The sequence below is a fragment of the Marmota marmota genome, unplaced genomic scaffold (assembly GCF_001458135.2).
Source record: "Marmota marmota marmota unplaced genomic scaffold, marMar, whole genome shotgun sequence".
NCBI classification, from domain to species: domain Eukaryota; kingdom Metazoa; phylum Chordata; class Mammalia; order Rodentia; family Sciuridae; genus Marmota; species Marmota marmota.
In genome coordinates this window covers 9063576-9088435 of record NW_026000206.1, presented here as the reverse complement: position 1 = coordinate 9088435, position 24860 = coordinate 9063576, and the positions used below count along the sequence as shown (strand labels likewise).

Genomic DNA, 24860 nt, shown 5'->3' with positions numbered 1-24860 from the left:
AGGGGATTCCAGGGTGCTAAACTGTTGCTGTAGTCTGCCCATGTGAGATGCCTGGTCAGGAGGGGCAGAAAATGGAGCTGGTACCCAGGGACCCCTCTTGGCCAGCCCAGGTAGCTCCAGACATTAGTCCCTGCTTACAGGAGTTCCAACCCCAGCAGTCCCAGGGGATTCCTCCCTGCGCACTCCTGGCCAGAGTGGTAAAAAGTTACCGGACCCATCCCCATTTCCCGGCTCTGGAGCCCTCTTTCCGAGCCCCTGCCCCAGCCTTGCTGGCCTAGTGAGGGCATCCCCAGTCTGGGGCCATCCTGGGTCCCCGGGGCTAAGGCAGTCCACCTTCCATCAATATAAAGGCTCTTTGGGGGGGGGGGNTCATGTTGCCCTTTGTGAAGATGCTCTGGAGAAACAGGCGGCAGCCTCGGGCGCGGGCGGGGACGGCGAGGCCTGCAGGTCGGGGGAGGTTGTGCCCTGGGGCTCCAGCGCAGGCGCGGGGTCTCCCCCTGGGTCTCTAACTCCTGAGGGGGCGGCGGCACTTGCCTCCCCTCTCCTCTTCCTCTTCCTCCGGAAGTTCCCATTGTCGAACATCTTCTCGCAGTTTGGGTCCAGGGTCCAGTAATTGCCTTTGCCTGCAGGGGAAGAGAGCGCCCACGTTTACGTGTCTGGAGATGGACGGCTTGCCCTTCCAGGGGGTCAAGATCTCTATTCTCCGTTCCAAACCTCGAAGTGGCACTTTGAACCTCCACAGCCCACTGGAATAATTTAGATATTCCAGAAAGGAAGAAGCAGACACCGCCCCCCCCCCACCCCTACCCCGAGAAATGCTCGGCGGGAGAGAAGGCTTGCGAGATGCTGAATCTTCTTGACTCTACCACCAGGTCAGGGCTGACCATATATCCAGCCTAAACCAGAGCGCTTTCCGAAGGGACGCGACATTTGTTTTGTCAATTTAGGGCTTATGCATTGTCTTTCGCATTTTACAGGCGACTGCACTGAGGCTCAGAGGAGTTAAGTAACCACCAAGGTCACCAGCTGGCTAACAGTCCTGCTTCTTTCTCCTAAGGAGCGCACAGAAATTTAGAAAAAAGCACAGGACTGGAAATCTGCGAGGCTGTGGGTTCTAGGGCCATCTGGCAGCCTGTCCATACCCAAGACGTCTCTCCTTTCCCCTCTCTCCACTGTGCGAGGAGGACTGAGGTTTTCCTAGGTCTCTCCCACCCCTAAGTGTCAACTGCCCAGCGGCGGGAAGTCGCAGAGTTCTGCACCTGGCGCGCCACTCTTACCTGGGTCGTTCTCGTCGCGGGGCACCTTCTTGAAGCAGTCGTTGAGCGACAGGTTGTGGCGGATAGAGTTCTGCCAGCCCGCCTTGCTCCGTTTGTAGAAAGGGAAGTTGCTGGCCACGTACTGGTAGATCTGGCTGAGCGTCAGCTTCCGTAGTGGCGCACTCTGGATGGCCATGGCGATGAGCGCTGAGTAGGAGTAGGGCGGCCGCACCAGCCTCAGTAGCTCCTGTTGGCCCGAGAGGCTCAGCCACGCGAGGTCGGCTCCCGCCAGGCCGCCCGCGGCGCCGAGGAGCGGGCTCGGGGCTGCGTAGCCCGGGGCCGCATACGGTGGTGCGGGTCCAGGGCCCGACGCGTAGGGCGCAGGGCTGAGCGCGGGCGCATTCACCCACAGGCGCGGGCCACCGCCTGCGGTTCCCAGGTCACCGCGCGCATAGCCCGGGGGGTGCGCTGCGGTGGCCCGGGCCTGGCCGCGCGGGTTCGAGCAGGCGCCCAGTCCGTCGCAGTACGAGGCCATGTCCAGCCTCTCCCGGGCCTGGACTGGCGGTTCGGCACCGAAACTCATGGGTGCTCCATCCAGCAACAGCGCCAGGTGCTGTCAGCCCGCCCCGCCCCCCCCCCGACGCTTTTAAATGCCGTCGGGCCTGAGCCCTGAGTGAGTGTCGGTGGCAAGTTTCGTCCCCAGCCAGCTTTGGAGGGGCGAATCCACGTCTCCGCCCCGGGGTCAGCTTTCTGCCCCGCCCTGGTCCTGACGCGACCCCGACGCGCCGCCCCTGTGATTCCACCTCCCAGTGCAGCGGGGTCTCAGGCCGGACTCAGGGCTTTTAGCTCAGGGATCCTGGGTCCCCGGGAATCTAGCAGATCCCGACTTCCTCTGGCTTCTAGGGCCGCCAGCCCCGGTCTCCGGAGCCGCTGTGGTTTGGCTTAGGATCTCCTTCCAATTCGATGCCCCCTTGCTTTCTCTGGGGAATCCCTGCTCCTCCCAAATCACTCCCTTGGGGGCCCCACCCAGCAGGCAACAAAAAGCGGTCGCATTGCGCAAAAGATCAGGGTGAAGTCCATGGGCGTTATAGGGCCGGACAAAACGGGGAGGTGGCTCTGTGGAGATCGGCGTGGACAGAGTCGCTGGCGTACCGAATCCGGGGCCATAAGCCCGCGAAGACCGCGAACTTACAGGCTTACCAAGGCCCTAAAACCCTAGCACGGTCGGGATCCCTTACCATCGGAGCTTTTTCCAAGGTCTGGGAGTCTGGGACCTGCCAGGCTTGTTCTCGCTATGGCCTGTGTCCAGGGAGCACTAAAAGAGAGAGGGAGAGGGAGAGGGAGAGGGAGAAGGACAGGGGAGAGGGAGAAGGACAGGGGGAGAGGGAGGAGGACATCTCTCTGCAGGTCAGGCCCTTCCTCTGCCTGGGGTTGCTTCAGCAGCAGTTCTCAGGCGTCCCAGCTGCTTGGCTCCCAAGGCGCTAGGCTGTTGGCTTCTCTGCTCCCCCAGGTCTCTTACTCTCCAGCTCTGGGGCTAACCAGGTCTCTGTTCCAGGTAGCAGAGGCTCTGAGGCAAACAAGGCAGAGGCTGAAAGCCTGGCTGTCTCTTGGTCAATCTGGGACAGAGTCCTGGCCTCAGGAATTCAGAGTTTGAGCCTACTAAGCAGAGGCAAAAATTCTCACCTGGAGATGGGAGATAAAGAGATGAATCCCATTCCTGCAAAATTCATTGCCCACAGTGTTAGAGGCAAACTTGCTGAAACTGGGTTGCCCTGGGCAATTCTTATTCTTCTTGGGACTAAGGATTGTCCCAACAAACTAATTTCAATAGATTTTAAACCCATAGGTCTGACTCTCCCTGAGTTTTGCAAAAGAGGGGGCTGGTGGGTTGGGGCTGGTGAGTAGATGAAGAGAGAGCCTGGCTTTGGAATTCAGGGGGCCAGTGTGAATCAGGCATTCACTGGTGGTGTAGCCTTAGGCTTCAGGAACAAGCGTTGTGTGAAAACCCTTTATTTATTTATTTGGAGACAGGGTCTCACTCTGTGGCCCATCTGACCTTTACCTTGTGATCCTCCTGCCTCAGCTTCCCAAGTAGCTGAAAGGACAGGGCTCTGAAGCAACCAATTGATGAGACAATCTAGCAAATGACAGGAGGAAGGGAGAGTCCCTCTATTGCAGGGTTGATCCCCTGTTTAAAAGTCCCTTGGGAAATGGCAGATAGACTGAAGACAGTTCCCAGCCCATGGTGGGAAAGAAATGCCCAGAACTGTTCGGTCAAACAGTACATCCTTGCTTTGTTCCCCTCTCCAGAGGTTTCTAATTGTTGCCAATGGACGGCCAGTGTGAGGTTCTGAGATGTCTTTCAGAGACCCCCCCATCACTGCAGGGACAGGTGCAGAGGGAATGAGAGCACTCAGGAAGACTTGACACTTCCCTGGCTTCATAGGTGGGATCATTCTGTTGCTGCCTTTGTAAAAACAGCAGCCAGTGCCACCTGCCACTTGCCTCTCAGTTTGGTATTACTAGGGTGTCCTCACTGTTGTAACCTGCTGCCATTCTGTGCATACAAGAGGAGATTTTTTAGTAACCACCCCTTGAAGGAAGTGCTTTTCCATCTGGAAATGTGATTGCAGGCATGACTCAGGATTGCTCTTTAGGCCCCCCCTCCAGGCTTTAGTGCAGGTAAATATCCACCTTCTCCCATAGGTAGTCCTTCCCTGAGTGGACCATGGATCTAAGATGGCTCCCCACACTCTGGAACTGGGAAATATCTGCAGAATAGGAGGCATTTTTTCAAGAGATTATGCTTTGTGAGGGTGGGACATCACAGGAGTGGCACAGCTCTGCCCTCATGGGTGGCTGCTCTCAAACCTGCAAGAACTCAACTGGCCTTCCCTTCCTTCCAACAGCTGATGTCAAGTGCCTGGTAGGAAAACTGCTGCCTCTGTGGGGGTTTTGATTATGCAAGTCTTTGAATTTAAAGGACAGTTGTCTTGCTGCAGTGACACAATGATTTGAGAGGAAGGTTTAATTTTATCTGCAGTTAACTGCAACAGTGTTAGAGTGCATCATTGTTAAAAAGTTGTAGTCAACCAAGCAACCTGGTGTTGGCTTATAAACATACACACAGAGCAGCGGAAAGAATAGAGAGCCTGGAAGTGAACCCCCATGTCCACAGCTCCTGATTTTGACAAAGGATGCTAAGAGCACAGTTTGGAAGGACAGCCTTTGGAATAAATGGAGCTGGGAACACTGTGAAGAAGAAGAAAGCTAGGCCTCTCTTTCTCACCAGTGACAAAAATCAACTCAACATGAATAGGAAGCTTGAATGTAAGATCCCCTAACAGTGATCCTACCAGAAGAAAGTAGAGGGCAAATGCTTCAGGACATGGAAATGGAGAAGGATTTTTTTGGACAAGATCCCCAAAATACAGGAAATGAAGACAAAAAATAGACAAATGGGATTTCATCAAACTAAACAGCTTCTGTACAGCAAAGGAAACAACCCGCAGAGTGAAGAGGCACCCAGAGGATGGAAAAAAATATTTGCAAGCTATACATCTGACAAGGAATTGATACCCAGATGATATAAGGAACCTCAAAAATTCAACAGTCAAAGAATAATACACAAAAACCCCCAAAATAAAACATTGAATAATAGGTAATAGACCTAAGTAGATATTTTTTTTCAAAAGAAGACGTATAGGTATATGGAAAAGCCAACAGGTATATGAAAAAAAATGCTCAGTGTCACTAGTCATCAGAGAAATGCAAATCAAAACCACGGTGAGCTATCACTCACTCCAGGCTGTTATCAAAAATCAAAATAAAGCAAGTGCTGGTGAGGAGGTAGCTAAGAGTCCTGCACCATGTTGATAAGAATGTTTATTATAGCCATTATGGGAAAAAACCCACTCCTGTGTGCATATCTAGAGAAATGAAATTAGCATGTCAGAGACCTGTTCCTTCATGTTCACTGCAGCATTCTTCACAAGAAATGGAAACCACTGAGCCATCTATCAGCTGGCAAATGGAGAAAGAGAAGGTGGCACACACACACGGTGGATATTGGGAATATTTTCAGTTTCAAAAGTGAAACCCTGTCATTTGTGACAACATGGATAGAAATGAAGATCAATAAGTTAAATGAAATGAGCCAGGCACATAAACATAAGTATGTGGTCTCATGTGGAGATCAAAAAAGTTGATCTCATGGAGGTTAAGAGTAGAAGGGTAGTTACTAAGGGCTGGGGAGGGCAGGGGAGGGAGGGTGGGGACAGGTTGACCTAGGGACTAAGGTGAGTGAAGAGAAAGAACTCCTGTGTGCTGTTCACAGCAAGGTGACTGTAGACAGCTCTGAGTACTGTACATCAAAAAGCCAAGGAAGGGATCTTAATGTTTTCACTGTAAAGAAGTGGCAAATGTTTGAGAAGATAGAGGTTTCATCTGATAACGTGTATTTATATATACTTGTATTGAAATGTCACATGGGACCCCATTAATACATAAAAATTTGTGTTTTCCTGTATCAAATAGCCATAAGTTTGATTTAAAAAAATTCTCCAGAAAGAGAAACTGCACTGTGAAAATTAAATAAGAATTTTAAGAATAGGTTGGATCACCTCTTGAAAGGAAAGGAATCCAAAGAAGGTGGCAGTTCTTTACAAATTCTCTCTAATTTTCACAGAGCTTGTTTTGTTAATACTGAACTCTTTAACACTTGTAGGTTAAGAAAAAAAAAGAAAAGAAAAACAACCATGAATTTTCATGTAATTTCCCTCAATTTGACTTCATAACAATCTTTTCCATTTGTGCCAAGCCCAAGTGCCTGTATTTTTATCACTCTCCTTTGCTTTCCGAGCCCAGTGCCCATCTTCCCCTGTAATAGTTTCCCTATATTTCAATAGACTGGACTCAAAATGACTTTCAGTAGATAGAGTACAGTGATTTGGGGGGAAAATGTTTCAACACTTGAGTCACTCTTAGATGGAACTCTGATGAGAATTTTTCAAAGAGTAATAAAAAAAAATTGCAGGGAGAAGAAATAACAAGGAAAAAGATTGAGGCCTGCCAGGATTCTTGCTGGGTTTCTCTGAACAGAACAGCCTCCCTGGCCTCTCTGAACCTCTGGCTGCTACTCTTCTTGATTCTTAAAAGTGACCTGCTGCCCACCTAGAGGACGGACCTCCAGGACGGGCCTTCCATCAACAGGCTCCCAGCCCGGCTGCAGCTGTGCCCGCACCTGTTGCTGCAGTGACCCTTCTCTTTCCCCAGGCCAGACTCTCGCCAGGTGGAGCCAGGACTCTGGTCCAGCAGGAGAGGCTCACAGGCTGCACCATTTAGGGAGGGGTCACTGGCAGGGCCCTGTGCAGAGGTGCACTGCTCCTCATGGCCACACCTGGCTTCCCCTCCCTCTCGGCCCTCCCCCAGCAGGCACATTCCCAGCTCTCTCCATCTTTCAACCTCACCTCCTGCCACATCCCTATTCCGGGGGCTCCAGGCTCTGGGCTTCTCTTCAGCAATCTGACTTCTAGAAGGCTCTCCTCCAGCAGCTGCCCCTGTCTTCCTCTCAAGAGGCTCCTCACTCTATCAGAGCAGCCACATGCCAGGAATGAAACTGCTCTGGCTCAGCCTCGGTGGCCTCTGCCACCCTAAAGCCAGTGATGGCTCCTTCTCCTTGCTTGACTGGGCAGCTCTCAAGGTGTTCTAGAATCAACACCCCCTTCTTCACCTTCTTCTCAGCTCCGTCCTGTGGTGGACCCTGGCCCCTTCTCTGGCTTCTCTGGCGCTAAGCCCAGCTGCCGGCTCTAAGCTGGAGAGCTGCAGGGCTCCATCGGGGCCTTCCCTGCTTCCTCTGAGGCAGCAACTTCTAGACATTGGTCCAGGGTTTCCCCGCCATGGCACTATTCACATGTTGGGTGGGATGATCTGTGCCGTCTTGTGCTTTGTAGGATTTTGTGTCCCTCGTCTCCACCCACTATATATAGGTGATAAATACCCTCTGCACTGTGACAACTCAGAATGTCCCCAGACATTGCCAAATCACCCCCAGTGAAGACCCTACCCTAACTAGCCAATTCCCACCACCCATGTGGCTGTCTTCTGGAACTCAGCATGTGCCACACTGACTCCATTGTTTTCCACTCCCTGAGCCTGTTTCTCCAGAGCATCTTCACAAAGGGCAACATGATTCACTCACCTGTCCAAGGAAGTATCCAGAATCCTCCCTGACTGTCCTCACCTGGCTCCCACTAGTCATCTCGCAAACCTCCTTAACTCTGCGTCCCACCCTCCCCCTCTCCTCTATCCAGAGCGCACTCCTACAGCCAGGCCACTGGCTTCTTTTAGAATTCTTGCAATGGCTTTTCATCAGTTTCTGGTGCTCATCCCTCTCAGTATGTTATCCCTGCAGACTGGCCTTTCTAACACTGTGGTGGGCAGAAAATTCTAAAGATGCTCCCCCAAGATCCCCTGATTATTCAGGCAACACCTTAAGTTGTGAAGTGGTCTCACTGGCCTGACACCAGCTATGTGAGCCCTTTAAAGCAGAGAATCCAGCCGTGGGCAGTTGAAGCAGGAGTCAGGATTCCATGCATGGTCCCTGGCTTCAAGACGGAGGGCCACATGAGGGATATGAGTAGTCTCTGGAAGCTACATGGCCCCAGCAGTCAGCCATCAAGGAAACAGGGCCTTCCACTTCTTCCATTCTACAACCACAGAAAATGACTCTGGACCTGCCCCCTGCAGTCTGCCTCCTCCTCATCTGCTGTGTGGGGCTCTAAGTGAGGCAGTGGTCACTCATGCTGACAGCTGGTCTGCAGGACTCCACTTGGCTGCAGGAGACTAACTTGGATCAACTTTCAAAATCTGGAGAGAGCTCAGCTCTCTCAGTCATTTGCAATACCCACAAAAATGCTCTGGACCCTCGGAGCTTGTCTTCCAAACCGTGTCCCCAGTTTGTGATTACATATGGTGCTCTTTCCTCGAATTGGGAGAGAGCAAGCTGGGGCACACTGTGGGTGAGGGGATTCAGCCTGGGCTTCAACCTGACCCTAGTTTGACCCATGGCTCTAGCAATGAGATTCCCTAGCAACCATTCCAGAATCTGTCTCATTTCCCCCACCTGAGAAGCGTTTGGACATATTAAGTTTTTCAGTGGATATGTATCCTGTCTCTTCACTCCCCAAGCTAATTCAAAACTAAAGAAAGACTTTATTCACAATATTTTTTTTTTCTCCAAAGATACTCTAGTGCCCTTTTACTAAGAAAAATCTGATGGTACTGAAATAGAATCTTGAAGTATATCTGATTTAACTGATTTCAAAATGTTATAAATTTTATATATTTTAACAGTTAATCTGAAAAATCTAAACACTAAATCTTGCCAATAATTGCTATATGTGCTTCATCTGGGTTTATGTTTGTATTTTGTTGTTGAAGTCTTTAAAAACACATTATAATTTTTTATTCTTTACCTTTTAAACACATCAGCATCTATCTAAAAAAAGAAACATTCTTCTATATAAACCTTGACATTATGATCATCACTAACCAGCAGCAATTCCTTAACATCACATAATATACACTAAATACTTACATTTCTTTAATTTTCCCTAAATAGCGTTTTTATTTGGGGGTCAGAATCCAGTGTACACATGGGGACTCTCAAGTTCTGTCATATTTCTTATGTTTCTTTTATTCTAGGAGAGTCCCCACCTCCCACCCCAAGCTTCCCATCCAGATGCATTGATACTTTCAGAAGCACAACACACTCTGAGTTGTCCCTTTTTCTGGTTGCTTCTTCCTGGTGATGGTTAGCTTGTTACTCTATCCCCTGCATCTCCTAAACAGGGAAAGTTAGATCTATTGAAAATAGCATCCGATCTAGTAGGAAACTTCAAAGCAAACGGAAAGAGGCCTTCCTCCCAGCCAGTACCGCCAGATTATGAAGTGTGAAAACAATATTCCAACCTTGTTGGGGATTGCCTCTTAGACATCATTTTTTAAACAGGCAAATGGTGTTTAAGCAGATTTGTTTACAGTTTAATTTCCTGGTTCATGCTGAAAGGACATAAGCTTACATTTTGTTTCAAATTTATGATCAGAAGTAGTGTGTTTGGGAAATGAAGATGATTTAAGTTCTGATGATGTGGTTCTAGCCGGTTGGCCTGGGGTATGCCTCTAACCTGTGGTTTCTGACTTGTTTTTTTCTAGCCTCAAGCTCTGTTTAGGTTCTAGTCAACTCATTCTACCTCCTCACACCAGGAGGCCTGGGGTGGAGTCAGGTTGGCCCATTACTTCCTTGGGTGAAGGGGGTATATCAGCTCCCCCCAGTAAAGGGATGATGCTGGCCAAACACAAAAATCCAGCTCCCCAGGCAAATACATCCCCAGATAAGAATTGCAATTGACTTTATGTTCCACTGGTGGTCTCTGCCTGAATCAATTATTTATTGTAAGTTTCAAAGTGGGAATATTTTAATTCATTCCTTTAACATTCATCAACTGACATTTTCTACAGAAAACAAAAGAGCTTTCTGTCATCAACTGGACGTGATTTTCCTGAACTGCAATTCCTATTGAAAAGATGAAAAAAAATTCACAATTCTTTTCCCTTGCTGACCAATTTTAAGAGCCATGTGTTAGTGAAACAGTCATCTTAATCCATCACGAGTTCTTGTTGTGTTTTGTAGAATCTCTCTCTGTCAATATCATCATTATGGACTCTGTGATTTTTATATAGTTAGCATTTTAATAAGTCATAATTATTCGTGATACTTATAGTGTTCAAAGGGAAATCTTTGTCTTTAGTCCTGGCTCCCATCTTCTTTTGGCTGGCTCTCTGGTCCTGGGAACTTTCCGGATTTTGGGACAGGAGCTGTCTCAGGCTCACTTTGTACATTCCCGGACCCAGCTATTTCCCTGCTGGGCCCTGGCTCCTCTTGCAGGGAGTGGGAATAAGAAACCAGAACATGGGACCAAGGGACTTGCTTTCCTGGGGACAGTAGCAGTTCTACTGGACCTTTCCATGGGCAGAGCTAGGAAATGTATTTTTAAAAACTATAAGTTAAATATACTTCTTATTTAAATTAACGCTTTTAGGGTTTAAAAAAAAAAGCTTTATGCCCACATCCTGTTTTTCTTAGTTTGGAAATCTTGGTTCCTACTAACATCATCGTGATTACTTCTTGCTTCATCCAATAACCAGACTGATATATATCGATACTAGCAGACTGCTGAGTGGAGTTTGAGGCTCCTTTGGGTCATTTTTGTGTTTACTACATTCCAGCAGTGACACAGAGCCAGCCTGGCAGCCACTGAAGCCTTTCTTTTCTCTGTGTGGTCTCTTGCTGCGTTTGTGTTATGTTTAGTTCATTTCATTTGATTCCACTTATGTTTAAAGCCTTAAATTGGCTGGGAAATAAGATGCTGGAAAACATGGCTGGTAGTATACTTGTATAATAATTTGCTGTCCTGTACTTATTTAGTAACTTGCTGTGATGGAATTTACATGTGGCTACTTCAAAGTCGCAGCAACCACTGGGCTCATCCGAGGACGTTTAGGAGTTTCACGCTGACACCTGCTGCCTTGTACCTAAGGTAGGCAGGTTCTCTCAGAGACTGATGTTGGCTTTGAAAACAGGGACCAGGGTTTGAGAGGTTGACCTGCAGAACCAGACGACTCAGATTTGAGCCTGGGTTCTACCTACTACTGTCGATGTGACTGTGGGTGAGTGAACCTGGGCCTTGCTTTCCCAGTAACCTCCACCCCCATTCAGTGAAGCAATACCTGGAAAGCACTTGCACACTCTGGCACCAGGCTTGTGCCTAAAGTCAGAGTGACAAACAGGCTCACACTCTGTCTCTTCACTAGTCTGTTTTTGCTTTTTAAAATTCTATGAGCATGGTTCGTCTTCTTAGCAGCAAGTAAACAATTAGCAAGTTCCCATAAGCTAGTTGTGAAGGCGAGGATGAAAAGGTGAATCCAGGGGCCTCAAGAATCCCTTGAGGGCGGTGCCTGGGTCGCTCCTCTTGGTAGCCTTCTGTAATTACATGGCTTTAATGCCATCTAGTGGAAAGAGAGCCCATTTCCTCCACAGCCTCCTTGGATAAGGGCACATCCCATATTTATATTATAATGGATAGCTTCAGTTCCATTCCTTCCTTATTAAAGAAATATTCAGATTCTGTAGTCATCAATAAAGATATTTTTTTAGTGAAATTTTCTTGGAGGACCTAACCTTCCTTCTCCCGAGCTTAGTTGTTTACAAGAAAAATCTACAAGGAGGGCAGGTTTGTAGACACTGTAGTCTTCCTGCGTACGTTCGTGCTTGTGTTAAAGTTTTTAATGCCAATTGTCGAGATAAATAAGCTGAGTGTTTTTGACATGATGCTGGTAAACGCACAGGAGTTTGTAATAAAGATAATCTATTCATGAGAAAGAGTTGCTGTAGTTAAACATCATGCATTTTTCTCCTGATTTTTAAAAATAAAACAATGATGTAATTGGAAAGAACATGAAATCTCACTGATTATGAGGCCAGACTCATGCAGTTCCATGGTGGCAGCCAGAGGTGGCAGAGGTGGCAGCCTGGGAGTCAGCTGACCGGTGTTCCCATCCTTCCTTTCCACACTGCCTGGCAGTGGGTGGCAGAGCCCCCAGAGAGCTTCACGTGCGCTGGCCAGGTTGGGCGAGAAGGCTGCTCACCTTCCCTGTTGCAGCCTTGACCCTTAGCTTCCAGATTGTAAAAGTAGGACCTGCCCTTTGCCACTGTGACTTGCCAGCACAGGGCAGTGTTAATCCCCTTGAGGTGCATGTGGCCCGCTGAGGTCCAGGATGCTGGGGCATTCAGCCCAGATGTACCTCTGGCTCCATCTGAACTGACCAGACCTCAGAAGCCTATTCATATCCCATTTCTTGCCACCTCGTTGCTGAGGCTTCACTAGTGTCTCCTAATTCTTGCTCTGCCCCTTGCTTTGGGCGGGGTGTGGGTTTGGGTAGTGCCCAGGGGAGCTGAAGGGTCCGGCTCCTGACTTCTTACTGGAGAGGCTAATGGGGAGTGTCTGGGACACCAGGAGGAGGGCACCTTTCTCCAGTGCTGGCACTTAGTCCAGAGTACAGCTCTCACCTCTGAAGGCTGCCGCCCCTCCAGAGGCGACGAAGCCCGCGTGGTCTTCCAGACGTTGCTGCTGCTCATTGTCCGTCACTGTTCCCAGATCTGGAGCAGAGCTGGGCTCACGGCAGGAATCCAGACTCAAGATCCTGGAGACTATCCCAAGCGGCCAGGAGATCAGTGTGCAAGAGGGTGGGCTCACCTCAGTCACTGTGGCAAGCTCACTGTCCCCGTGGGGTGCGTGTGCAATGATAGTGCCTGTATCCTCCAGTCGGGGAAGATTAATTGTCTAAGGCACTTTCATAATAAGCCAGCGTATTGCTTGGCATCTGGTTAGAGCTTGGCCCATTGTTATTAGAGGGTGACGTATATATTAAAGTCATGATACATTATGATATTGATCACACTGTACTTTATCATATTATTATATCATTACTATGTATGACATTATATATTATTTATTACACATTGTCTAATAACAGATTATATTAAGGTTTAATATTAAATTAAGTACATTACCTAGTATAATACTCTTATGTGAAGAAAAATTAATCATTCATTCTTTTATTTACTCATTCTGGGATTCCAGGCTGAAGGAAATGATGTCACCACTCCCCTATGATCACCTGTGATTTGGTTCTTGGCTTTTGCCGTTTCCTTGTGTTCTTGGACTTGCCAGAACGGGAGGCGTTTTCAGAGGTCACCCCTGGAATGTGCTTGCTCCTACCACTTTTCAGAGCTTTAGATTTCCACGAGTTTCAATTTTGAATGTAAGATGTGGGGATGCTTCTAGAACAATCGGTAGCCCTGCATCAGCCCTCTGATCTGCACGGCTTTGTCTGAAGGTCCTCTGCCACGTCAGCTCAGGCATTTCCTGCGATGATGCAGAACGGGGTAAAGCGCCCTGCGCCCACGGAAGCCCCATCCAGGCTGCACACGCAGGCGTGGCTTCCCTCCCTGCCAAGCTTGCGTTTGCTCTGCGTTTCCATCAGATCCGGCAGGGCTGGTAGGCACATGGTCTTCCTTAGCATGCTGCATATATCCCCTCTGTCATAATGACCTTTAGGTAGCTACAGACAGAACGGCAGCTCTGCAGAGAGCCAAACGCCCAGCATCTGTTTCCTAGGGTTGCACATCTGTAGAGAATTGCACTGAGGAAAGGAAACCAGCGCCTCACAATAGACAGTCAGCTGCGTCTCCACTCAGCCAAGTGAGCGGGCACTGGCTGTAGGCAGAGCAGCTCTCCCGAGACAGTGCTGGGAGCAGCCCACGCCCGCTTCTTAGCATACGAGGGTCAGGGCTGGTAGCCATGTGTCCTCCCCCACCCAATGCATTGCTCCTGTCTGCCACCACCTTTCCCACCTCAGAAGCACAACAGAAAGAGCTCTGGCCAGGAGACAGGAAGAGAGCCATTAGGCCTCCCTCTGCCACTAACGCCCTGTCCCTCAAGTATACCCCATATGCTTCCTTGAGCCTTGGTTTTCTCTCTCTGAAAAAACATGTCAAGGTCTCATGTTATACTTGTATGAAAAAAAAAAATTAAAAGATGTCATGAAAGTACTTTGTCCCTACCAGCTCCCTCAGGAGCACCTGCAGCAGGGGCAGGTGAGGGATGTTCTCCTGCACAGGTGGTGGCCTGCAGAAGAGGATTCGTGGAGCCTGCCCGGGGAGAGGAGCTGAGGCTGTGGGCTCCCAGCGGCACAAGCTCCAGCAGAGAGTGGCAGCTGTCTGTCACTCCCATGTCATTGTAATGCTGCCTTGCCCACTCCCTCCTATGCCTCCTATAATTTTGTAACTTAATTCCCCTGTCCCCTGTAATACCTGCAGCAGCTTCTGCTCTCCCGATTAGACACTGACTGTTAGCCTGAGTCCCCTCGCTGCCATCGCTCAGTTACTTTGTTGTTGGGATAGTTTTCACATAAGATTCGGAATCCAGGCTACCAGCAAAAATGTGTCTCCACATGTGCAAGTTTGGAAGACACAAAACACTTTCAGATGGTTGTCTCAGTTGAGTTTTTCTAGCAGTGCCTGACACAGGGAGGTAGATGTTATCGTCACCTTAACATATGAGAGGGACCAAAAGTCGCTGTGGCTCAGTACATTTCTAAGCTACAAATCTCCTAGCTTCAGATGGCTCCCCGAGTCCCTCGTCAGAGGTTGATGTGCAGATTCAAGCATGTGAATTCCAGACAGCTCCCTGAGTGGAGGAGGGGCTCTCTCCCCCCTTCACCTGGACAGCTTTCCTCCACCCTGGATTGCCCAGGACCCTCGGGGGATCCTTCCCTTTCTTTGGCTTGACTGTGGTCCTCATGTAGCACAGTTCTACCTACATGAGCATGTGGAGCAAAGATGGCTGGCTCTTGTGCTGTTTTCTTAAACATACATGGTAGTTCTCACAATGTTACCATGTTGACCCCTGTGAAGTCTCAGTCCACAGGCGCTCCCTGACATGCCGCGTATGTCCATCCTTAAATCTTAAGGCATAAGCTGCCTGGAGGCTGGCAGGCCTGTGAGGAAGGTGTGAAGCTGGCGTCAGGGCAGGGAAGGATGCAGGTGATGCCAGGCACCTTCCTGCTCATGAGGGGTTGTGAGGGTGCAGGATGGAGCCGGCAGAGAGGAAGCACAGGGAGGAAGGGGTGGGAAGGGCCAAGGCATGAAGGGGAAAGCCTGGGACAAGTGTGGCAGCCTGTGGTCACTGCAGGTATGTGCACCATGTCCTCCTCCAGCCGCCCTTGTGATTGCACCTGTGTTGAGCTCTCAGGGAACACGCCCAACTATACGCTCAGACTTTTGGTGTGTGAGTTGGTGCTGGGGATTCTTCCTTGCTTCAGCTCATTTCTTCCCTTTTGTAAATGTCACTGTGCTGCAGCTCGAATGTTTCCTCCCGAAGTACATGTGCTAGAACCTTACTTCTCAACACAACAGCATTGAGAAGAGGTGGGCTTTTCAGAGGTGATTAGGCCATCAAGACAGATTGAGTCCTTCTCACAGGTATGGGCATGTTCTTGTGGGAGCAGGATGTTGTACAGTAGGGTGCCCCTCATGTTTTACCTCTTCCACACATGCCTGCTTGCCATTCTCACTTCCACCATGGGATGAAGGAGCATGAGGCCCTTACCAGATGTAGCCCCCCAAACTTGAACTCCCCATCCTCTAGAATCATATGATTTAAATAAAATTCTTTTCTTTACAAATTACCCAATCTCAGGTATTTTGTTATAACAACAGAAAACAGACTAAAACATGCTGAGCAGTTCATAAATCGAAGTGTAAATTCCACAAAATGAATTTACCTATACAACCTGCACTTAAGGTGTTCCAGCACATTACAGAAGCCCAAAGGGACCTCCTGTCACTCCCAGTAAAGGAACTGTTTTGAAGGGTAACCACTATGCTGACTTCTACCAAGGAGGGGGTATGCCTGGCTTTGAACTTCATGTAAATGCTGTTGTTAATATGTACCATTTTGTGTCTAGATCTTTTATCTGCATTTCTTTGGTTAAATTCTTCTGTAGTGTGCAAGCATCTGTAGTTCATTTTTTTAATGTGATATATTCCATTATGTAACATACCATAATTAATTGATCCAACTCCTGCTGGTGGATATTTGTATTGTTCCTATTGACTGTTAGATAGGGCGCTGCTATGAACATCTTATACAAATCTTTTGGTGAAAATATGTATAACTTTCCGGGAGTGAATTTACCTAGCTGTAGGGTATGTTTGTGTTCAAATTTATTAGCTATTGACAGCGTTCCACACTGGTGGCCCTAACTTACAGAGAGCTCCCTGCTCTGGTCCTCACCAATGCTTACCATTGTCTGGTTTCCTTCTTACTATCTAGATGTGCTCTTGGTGGGTAGTCAAGGCAGGAGGACTTTCCCCTCAGGATTTATAACAATTAAGGTTCATCAATGAAGTCAGATCAGCAGTGTGCTTTGTTTTATTGGCTCATGTCACTAAGTTTTAAAATCTCTGACATTTCCATCACCAAGAGCTCATATTTTTGAAACGGGAGCTCTGTATTCTCTGCTTGAGTACAGCTCTACACTCTAACGTGGACCCAAAATCCAGGTTCGGAGGGGAAATTTTCCACACAAATGAAAGATGGGAATGGGAATGTTAGCAGAAATGAAATGTAAGCCTTGAGACAGAGCATTAGTCACTGCTGCTGTCATTTGACACCAAGAAAAGACAGTCTGGGACACACTTTGCCGACTGCTCCCTGCAGTGTGTGACCACAGGGTGGCTAACAAGGGCGGGGTGGCTTTGGGAGTACCCAGCCCGACTCCTGCTCCGCCATGACTTGTAACTGACCATTACCTAACCTTGCTAACCCTTAGCGCCCTTGGGGTTATACGGGGGACACGCTGGCAGTGAGTACCCTGGGCAGTGTGGTCGGCACCCAGGGCTCAGGGAAAGAGTGTACCCAGAGGCTGCCTCCCGGTGAGCTCTCAGTATTTGTTGGCTCCAATATTTCCCTTTGGTGCTGATTATATTTTGATATCTATTTTCAAGTTACTGTAATGAACTTAAGTATGCTAATTTCGATTCTGTAGTTATTTTATTTTTATTTGATAACTGGAGTAATGTGAGCAGGATGCTGACAGTTTAAAGGGAAACACCCTTGTCTCTCTCTGTTTCCCATAATCAGCCCTATTCCCCAGAGGCAGCCCTTTTTAATTCTTTTTGTGATAGGTCTTTAGAAGTTTCCTCTAGAAACCACAAGCTTAGACCTTTTTCTTTTTAAATCAACGTTTGTTTCTAATCACAGCAGCACAGGGGCCTTATAACAAGAAATGTCTGCCTTCCCATCCCTCTACTTGGTTCTACTCCACGGAGGTAGTTGCTTTTGTCTGGTTTTTAAACTACTTTGAACAATATGAGAATATTGTTATTGCTTAATTCATCAGCTTTATCGATTGACTTCATTTTAAGAGAGATGAGATTTTGGTTCACTTATCCTAACCCCCGACCGCTTCCTTAGCTTAATTTTTATTTAAATAACTTTCAGTTGGGCTGGGGATGTGGCTCAAGGGGGTATCCCGGGTTCAATCTTCAGCACCACATACAAAACAAAGATGTTGTGTGCGCCGAAAACTAAAAAATAAATATTAAAAAATTCTCTCTCTCTCTCTCTCTCTCTCTCTCTCTCTCTCTAAAAAAAAATAAAATAAATAACTTTCAGTGCTTTGGATATTTCATTTTTATTTATTTATTTATTTATTTTTGCAGGTGACCTAGAGCCTCCTATCTACAGGGCAAGCACTCTACCACTGAGCTATACCCCCAACCAACCATTTTAGCTGTTTTAATTGTACAACTAGCATTCACTGCTGACCAGAATACTGTGATTACATTTTCTTTTATGTGCACTTTATTTTTCCAAGAGGTATTAAGTGCCTGAACATTTTTCCAAGAGGTATTAAGTGCCTGAACTTCACTTAGTTCTCAGTATAGCCGGTTAAGTCTTCCCTACTGGAAATATCTCTAAAAGGCTGGTCAGTATAGTTCTTTACATAGTGTAACTTGTTGGGTAGCAAGTTAACTCTGTGAGTGTGTGTGTGTGTGTGTGTGTGTGTGTGTGAGAGAGAGAGAGAGAGAGAGAGAGAGAGAGAGAGAGAAGAAGGCTTTCAGGATTCCTCTAAATTTCTTTCTCTAAGTCAGGCTGGAGGTTCCTCATGTTTGGGGATTTTCTTTTACATTATCCAGGCAATTTCTTTCTCTTCCTTGTTGAGCACTCTTTTTCTGGGTCTCCTATCTTTCTTTTTCTTGAATTATTCACTTCTATTAAGTTAGATCATTTATTTTTGCTTCCCAGAAAAGGGTAGGTAGAAAGTAAACAATTGTGAGAAGTTCACAAATTGAAAATACCACCCTGACTGATAATAGACCACCTGCATATAGATTCATAGGTTGGATTTCTTTCTAGGAATTGCTCACCATGTTAGAAGCTGCTGAGAAGTCCTATGCTATTTTAAGTTCTTGAATCGACAGTCATGATTTTTTCTTCTTAGACATGTTTGAGTTCTACCCTTTGTGTTTAGTGTTTGTGATCACAGACCTCTATTTAATTTATAATTCTTCCATTGACTCACGTCCTTCATAGTCATAGTGCCTTGTCTTAAAATTATTTTCATGCCATTCTTCTCTACGTGCTCTTTCTACAACTCCTATTATATATTGGACACCTTAGACTGAGTTACTGTCTTCTTATATTTCCATCCTATTACTCCTCTTTCTTTTATTGTCATACTTTCTGGGAAAGTTCCATGATTTTGTGTTCTGATCTTTCCAATTATTTTTTTTTAATTTTCATGGATATTTTCATTACTTTAAAAAATATGATTACTTTCTTATTGTTTGATTGTTCCTTTTTATAATTCCCTGTTCTTGTTTCATGGGTTAAAAAAAGTCTGCCTTACCTTTTTGGTTACACTAACTATAATGGAAATTATCTTCTGTGTCCTGTGTGGCCTCTGTTTCCTTCTAGTCCCTTTTTAATGTTTTTCATGCTTTAGGCATTTCAATCTTTATTTCTCATGGTGTTATCTGTCATTAAAGATGTTTCTTGCCGAGTAATCATGGTTTGATCATTTAAATTTAGCAATGAGGCAATATAAAGTTGGTAGGAAGTTGCAGGAGCATGTGTGTCTGGGCAGAAGTTTGTGTGGGGGTGTGTATGAATGCAGAAAGCAAGGCACCTTCTGAGTTGATCCCTGAATGTCAACTTATAACCGAGATTAGAGAAACTGCCTTTGCTAAATGCAGTGTGTGTGAGTCATCCTTTTGGCTGCTGTGATTAAAGACATGACACAATTAGAGGAGGAAAAGTTTATTTGGGGGCTCACAGTTTCAGAGAGTTTAGTCCATCGACATCAGGCTTCATTCCTTGGTGCTCAAGATGAGGCAGAATGTTTGGCAGAGGAAAGAAGGTCACTTGAGGATCAGAAAGCAGAAAAAGACCAAGCTCAGCTCACCAAACACACACCCCAAAGGCACACCCTGAGGACCTACCCCCTCCAGCCACACCCACCTGCCTTCAGTTACCACCCAGTTCATCCCCCTCAGGGGATTAATGCACAGATGAGGTTAAGGTTCTCATAACCCAATCATTTCACCTCTAAGCCCTCTTGCATCTCCCACACATAAGCTTCTGGGGAACATCTAATATCTAAATAATAACAGAGTGCCTCTTTAGTCAGGCCTGTAGCTGTCCAGTGGGAGACTGAGAGCAGGATAAAGCTTGGCATCTCTGCCTTCATTTGCATCTGTCTCTTTCTTCCCCTTAAACTCTGTGACCTTCTCAGCTCCGCAGGCAGGCACGTTAGTCATTTAAGGAGTGTTCATCTAAAAACTGATAACACAAGGCGATTAGCCCTAAATTTGCCTCGCCTAAGAATATTTACAACTACTGTTTCAGACACCTAGCCATGCCCAGAAGTCTCCAGTAGCTGCCCTACACCTGCCAGGAGCAGCAGAGTCACATCATCCCGCGATGAGACTGTCCCCCTCATGGAAACCGAAATGCCCCCTCCCAGGATCGCAGGTCTGAGAGATGAACATGCTGAGGAGCAGATGGAGATGACCCCTGAAGGGTGAGGACCTCTGCAGAGCCACGCTGCAGGCCCAGAACCAGATCATGATGGGGAGGCCACCGCAGGAGCAAGGCGGCTTGAATCTGCAGACGGCGGCCTGCCCAGCTCCTCCTCCATTTAAACCTACAGCCCCACCAGGCCCAGGACAGGGATGCCGGCTCTCACACTGCCCTCCCAGTATGGCCATATCAGTTAAAGTTCCTTTCCTTTCTCCACAACCTTTTCCGTTTGGTTTTGGCGAGTGGCAGTGTTAGAGTCTGTAAACAAGTCAAAATAACACCTGGCATTTTGCCAGGGGAATGTTAAAGTTCATAAACAAGTCTGGATGGTGCCTGGCAAAATGCCAGAGGGAGTGGTTTGAGAAGTAACAAAAGCGAGCCATTAAGTGTGGAGACTCCTTATTGGTTGACTGATGTATCTAGTTTATGCTAATTAGATAAGCTGTGTGGAATGTATAAATACTGCTCCTGTCCTGCAATAAACGGCTCCTACTCCTGCTGTATCAACGTACACAAGTTATTCGTCACCCCCCAGCTATTTTGCCCAGCCAGCCGGGCTGCGGCATGGCAGGACCTGGCCTCTCTGGCCTAGGACGCCAGTAATAAACTTTGGAAAAAAAAATGCAGGTAAATTCCAAAGAAGGGTGCTTGATTTTCTGCCTGGATGCAGAGTCTGCTTGTGGTTTGGGGAGGGGAGGGTGGAGCAGGTGGCACCTCAGTGTCCACTGCATGGTGCTTGGTCAAGCCTGGAGTGAGTGAGGCACTCCCCTCATTGCTAACCCCCTCAGGCCCCCTCTTGGGTTGCACTAGTGACTAAAAGCTGTGTATCTTATGGTTTTGGGATACTGAGGCGAACACATGGACTAGGGGTGGGCCATGGAAGTCTGATAGCTCCTGCACAAGTGTGGGATTGTAAAGTAACCTTATCTTTGCTTGTTTGTTGTTTCCTGGTTCTGGTGTGAACTCCAGCCCCACGCATGCTCTACCACTCATCCACATTCCCAGCCCTTTTTATTTTATTTTGAGACAGGGTCTTGCCAACGTGCTCGGGCAGAACTTGAACTTGAGATCCTCTTGCCTCAGCCTCCTGAGTAGGTGGGATCACAAGTGTGTGCCACCATGCTGGCCTGCCCTGTCTTTAGACCTGTTCTTCATCACCACCTTTTTCCGTAATTGGTATTTCATTTATTATAACGTATTAGCACACACAGCTGCATGCTATAGCATTAACAACCAACCCTCAGGCGTTAGGAGAACCATTTGCAGAATTTTTCTCATCTCTACCCACACGTGAACTATCAACCCCCTTTTGCCTGAGCATCTAGGCTAAGGTACAGTCTTTATAAAGTGACCCTGGAACTCAGACCTCCTGATTCATTCCTGTCAGACATCAGGTCTAAGCCTTGGGTCAACACCTGCCTGGCCTGAGGCTCAATGATTGGTTTAACATATAAAGGAGAATAATTCTGTGTAGCCACCAAAAAAGCGCTTCGTGCATCTGTAAACTCCTATTAGAGCGCCATCTAAGCCCCAGAGCTTGGCTGAGGAGGTGAGTACATAGAGGATCTTCTGACCTTGGGAAGGGCTCTGTCTGGTCCCACCAAAGGTCCCAGCAGGGGCAGGTGAGTGGTGACTTGCTTTATGGAGGCAGTGACAGTGCCTTCTGGCACTTGATGACCTAGTAGAGACTTGGGGCCATCAAGTCTCTAATGGGCAACCCACTCTGCAGAATGGCAGATGACTTTCTTACTGGCCAAGACACCTTAACTGATGACAGCCATGTCCTGTGAACCGGTGTCTTGAAGATAGACTCAGTTTCATTGCTGGAGCCCAAAATGGAACTTCTCACTTCATGGTGGGCTGATGTCCCCTGTGGCAGGACTCCTCTTGGAACAATTCATCACTCAGAACAGATTAAAAAAAATATCAAGACTCAACATCAAGTCAAAGCCAGATAGTTAAAACATTCTTTCAAGAAGTGACCTGGGGTATAGAATCTGCCTGGACAGAGTTGTGGTTTTATTTTCCAAGGGCCTTTAAGACCAAGGTGATCAGATTACTAACTACAAAGGACATTCCACATGGAGGGGCTTAGAATTAACAGCCCAAGTCACTCTGTGTGCGACAGGGTTACCTTCCAACCCCAGCCTACTGATGCTACCAGGAGCCACGGTGGCTGCACCTCCAGCTCTCACGGTGTCTCTGGGCGCTGGAGTCAGCAGTGGCCTCTGCTCTTGCCAAAGAGAAGGTCGTGGGCTTAACCTTTGCTGAAGGCAAGGTGCGTGCAGAGTTCCACTCCTTACAGAACTGCGGCTTTCTGGGAAGCGTCAACAGCCATATCATGTTTCCTGCACAGTCACTGATTACATAGCTGTCAAAGTCAGACTGGATCCTCCTGGTTCTGATGTTATCTGAGGCGGAATTGGCAAGCACTGGAGCTCCAGGTTCAGCAGAGCCTTCCAGATGGGAGCTGGGCAGCACTACTCAGAGGCATGAGCAGTACCCACCTCATAGGAGGGACTGGCCCTTCCCTGTCCCCTTAGCACTATAGGAACTGGGCCCAAACAAAGCAATTTGTTAACAGTTCCTTATTTATGAAGTGCTATCTCTGCACACTGCATTTTAAGGAGGAGTCCACAAATATTGCACAATTACTCTAAATACTGAATTACTTTTCTTTAAGCGGGAAAATAATCTTAGGAAGAGAGCTTTATAGAACTTTTTGTGATAGACAATCCATGTGAAATTTTTGTAAAAGATGATGTAATCAGAATGCATTTTATAGGTTTAAAAACACAAATTAAAACATTTTTCATAGATTAGTTATATTGAATAAAATGATTAAAAAAGACATGTGTAATGCTTCTTAGTATAAGAGATTTCTGCTATTTTCTCTTGTACTGAAGTTCTTGGAGGGAGAATTAAATCAAGTTGGTAGAAGTTTACTTTTCCTGTGTTTTAAAAAATGTCCTGTTCACACTTTGGAGTGGCTTTTAACTGCTGATTGATTTACATGCGATTCATGTCTCCTTTGGAATTTTCTTCCTTTTTTAAGAAGACAACATATCCTGCTCCGTTGATGCATTTCAGTCTCCTCCCTGAAGGTTCGGAGAAAAATAGGAAGTAGAGACATTAATGTGTACATTCAAATGAACAGGCAGGTCTAATTTTAGGCCTATCAACCTTGACAGCTCCTTTTAATCACTTGGATTTGAACAGATATGCAAATTAGAGTGAAGAACTCACAATTTGGAAGTCACATCAGAACTCAAATTGCTCGAGAGGCGCATAGATTTGTGTCTCGTTCATTATGCTGTGATTCTAGAAATCTATGGTTTTATTAGAAATGGAAAGCAGAAATCATCTAAAATGCACACATCCGAATGAATGGTATGCTTACATGTCAAGTCACAGATGTGTCCCACACGGAAATCTTGAGACTTGCCTATGACCAGAGCCATTACCCACCCTTTGGTGCTGGGAAAATGAGGACTGATCTATAATGAAGCCATTCAGCATCCTCCTCCGCAGTTCTTTGCTGGACAAGATGAGCCTCTAAAAATCTCATAACAGAGTTAAAGATATGAATGTCTACCATTTCCCTCACTCTCAGGTCAAAGCTGATCCTATACTTTATACCCATCAAGGAATAATGTACTTTGACCTTATGCAAATGGAAGGCATCTTCAGTGCAAAATACACACCTTTTGAGAACTGGATGAAGCTCAGCGTTCTACAGTCATATATAACATTCAGGTAAGAATGGCAGAGCATTTAGTCAGGTGAGCCCTGTATTCTGTTTTCTAGATGAAGCAAGACACTGGGTGGCTGGATGCAGTCCAGAGGCACTGCACTAAATCACAGCCTCTCGGAGCTCGTGAGGCTGAGGCTGTGGCACCGCAAGCCATCATCTCCCTGGCTAGTAAACTGCTGTCTGATCAATTCCTCTGCAAAGGAGGGTCATAAAATTTTTCAGGAGTAACTGCAGGTTTCTCATGTTGTGAAACATCATGAAGCGATGCACGATGATCAACGTTTCATCAAAAGCAAGAATTAAAATATACAGCCCAGGCATGTCATGGAGGGTCAGGCTCATTTGCAACACTGAAAAACAGGACGCAGATCCAGCCAGGTTGCTAGTGGTCCCAGTCACTTTCAATGAGTGGCTCCCAGGAAACAATGTCAGGCTTCCTTGGGGGCATCTTCCCACCAACCACTCCTCCTCTCCCGCCACCCTGATGGCTCTGGTCCCATGAAATCCTCACACTGTCACCAACCTCTCTGCTGGCTTCCAGACTTCACCTCGCGGGGCAGAAGACGAAGGCACCTGCCCAAGGGCCAGAGCAGCACTCACTAGGTACTCCAGAGACAGCTGCCCTTGGGGCATGCTCTGCATTGGCCTCAAGTTCCAAAGCAAGGAATGGCAGTATTCATAGAAATAAAAACCAGTATTTATAGAAATACACAGGCATTCAGTCTGGAAGTACCTTCATGTTCAGGGACGACTGGTGGCTCCTTATTACTCAACTTAGTCATAGAAGAACCCGAGGGGGGACTGGACTGCCTCATTATTACATGGCCCCTGGGGGCGATGCAAATGTCAGGTGGTTGGCACCAGTTTTTCCTCCTGTTTCATGAATAATGCTCTGACAGGAAGAGATGGGAACCACAGTGGGCTGTCCCGGGCTCCCACTTCTACAGGAATCCAGGAAGAAGAGAGTCTGACTTTCAAGGCACAACCTGCCAGGACCCAGGGTTAACGGATGCTGCCCATTTCAGAATCTCTGCCCATTTCTCTGTGGGAGTTTTTACTGAGCCCTGCATTTGGGTTCCTGCTACTCATTCCGAGGGCGGTGATGGGTGTGTTACTCTGACACGAACCAGCTCTTTCTGC

At 47.2% G+C, this 24860-nt stretch overlaps 1 protein-coding gene across 1 annotated transcript; it reads right to left on the bottom strand.

Annotated features, from left to right (window-relative positions):
* Positions 1-369: 369 nt before the first annotated feature.
* Foxi2 (forkhead box I2) lies at positions 370-1791 on the bottom strand. Its single transcript, XM_015498446.2, has 2 exons — positions 1278-1791; positions 370-623 (listed from the first exon to the last, which is right to left on the bottom strand). Exons 1-2 carry the CDS (start codon positions 1789-1791, stop codon positions 370-372), a joined length of 768 nt encoding a protein of 255 aa, XP_015353932.1.
* Between the last annotated feature and the right edge of the window lie 23069 nt (positions 1792-24860).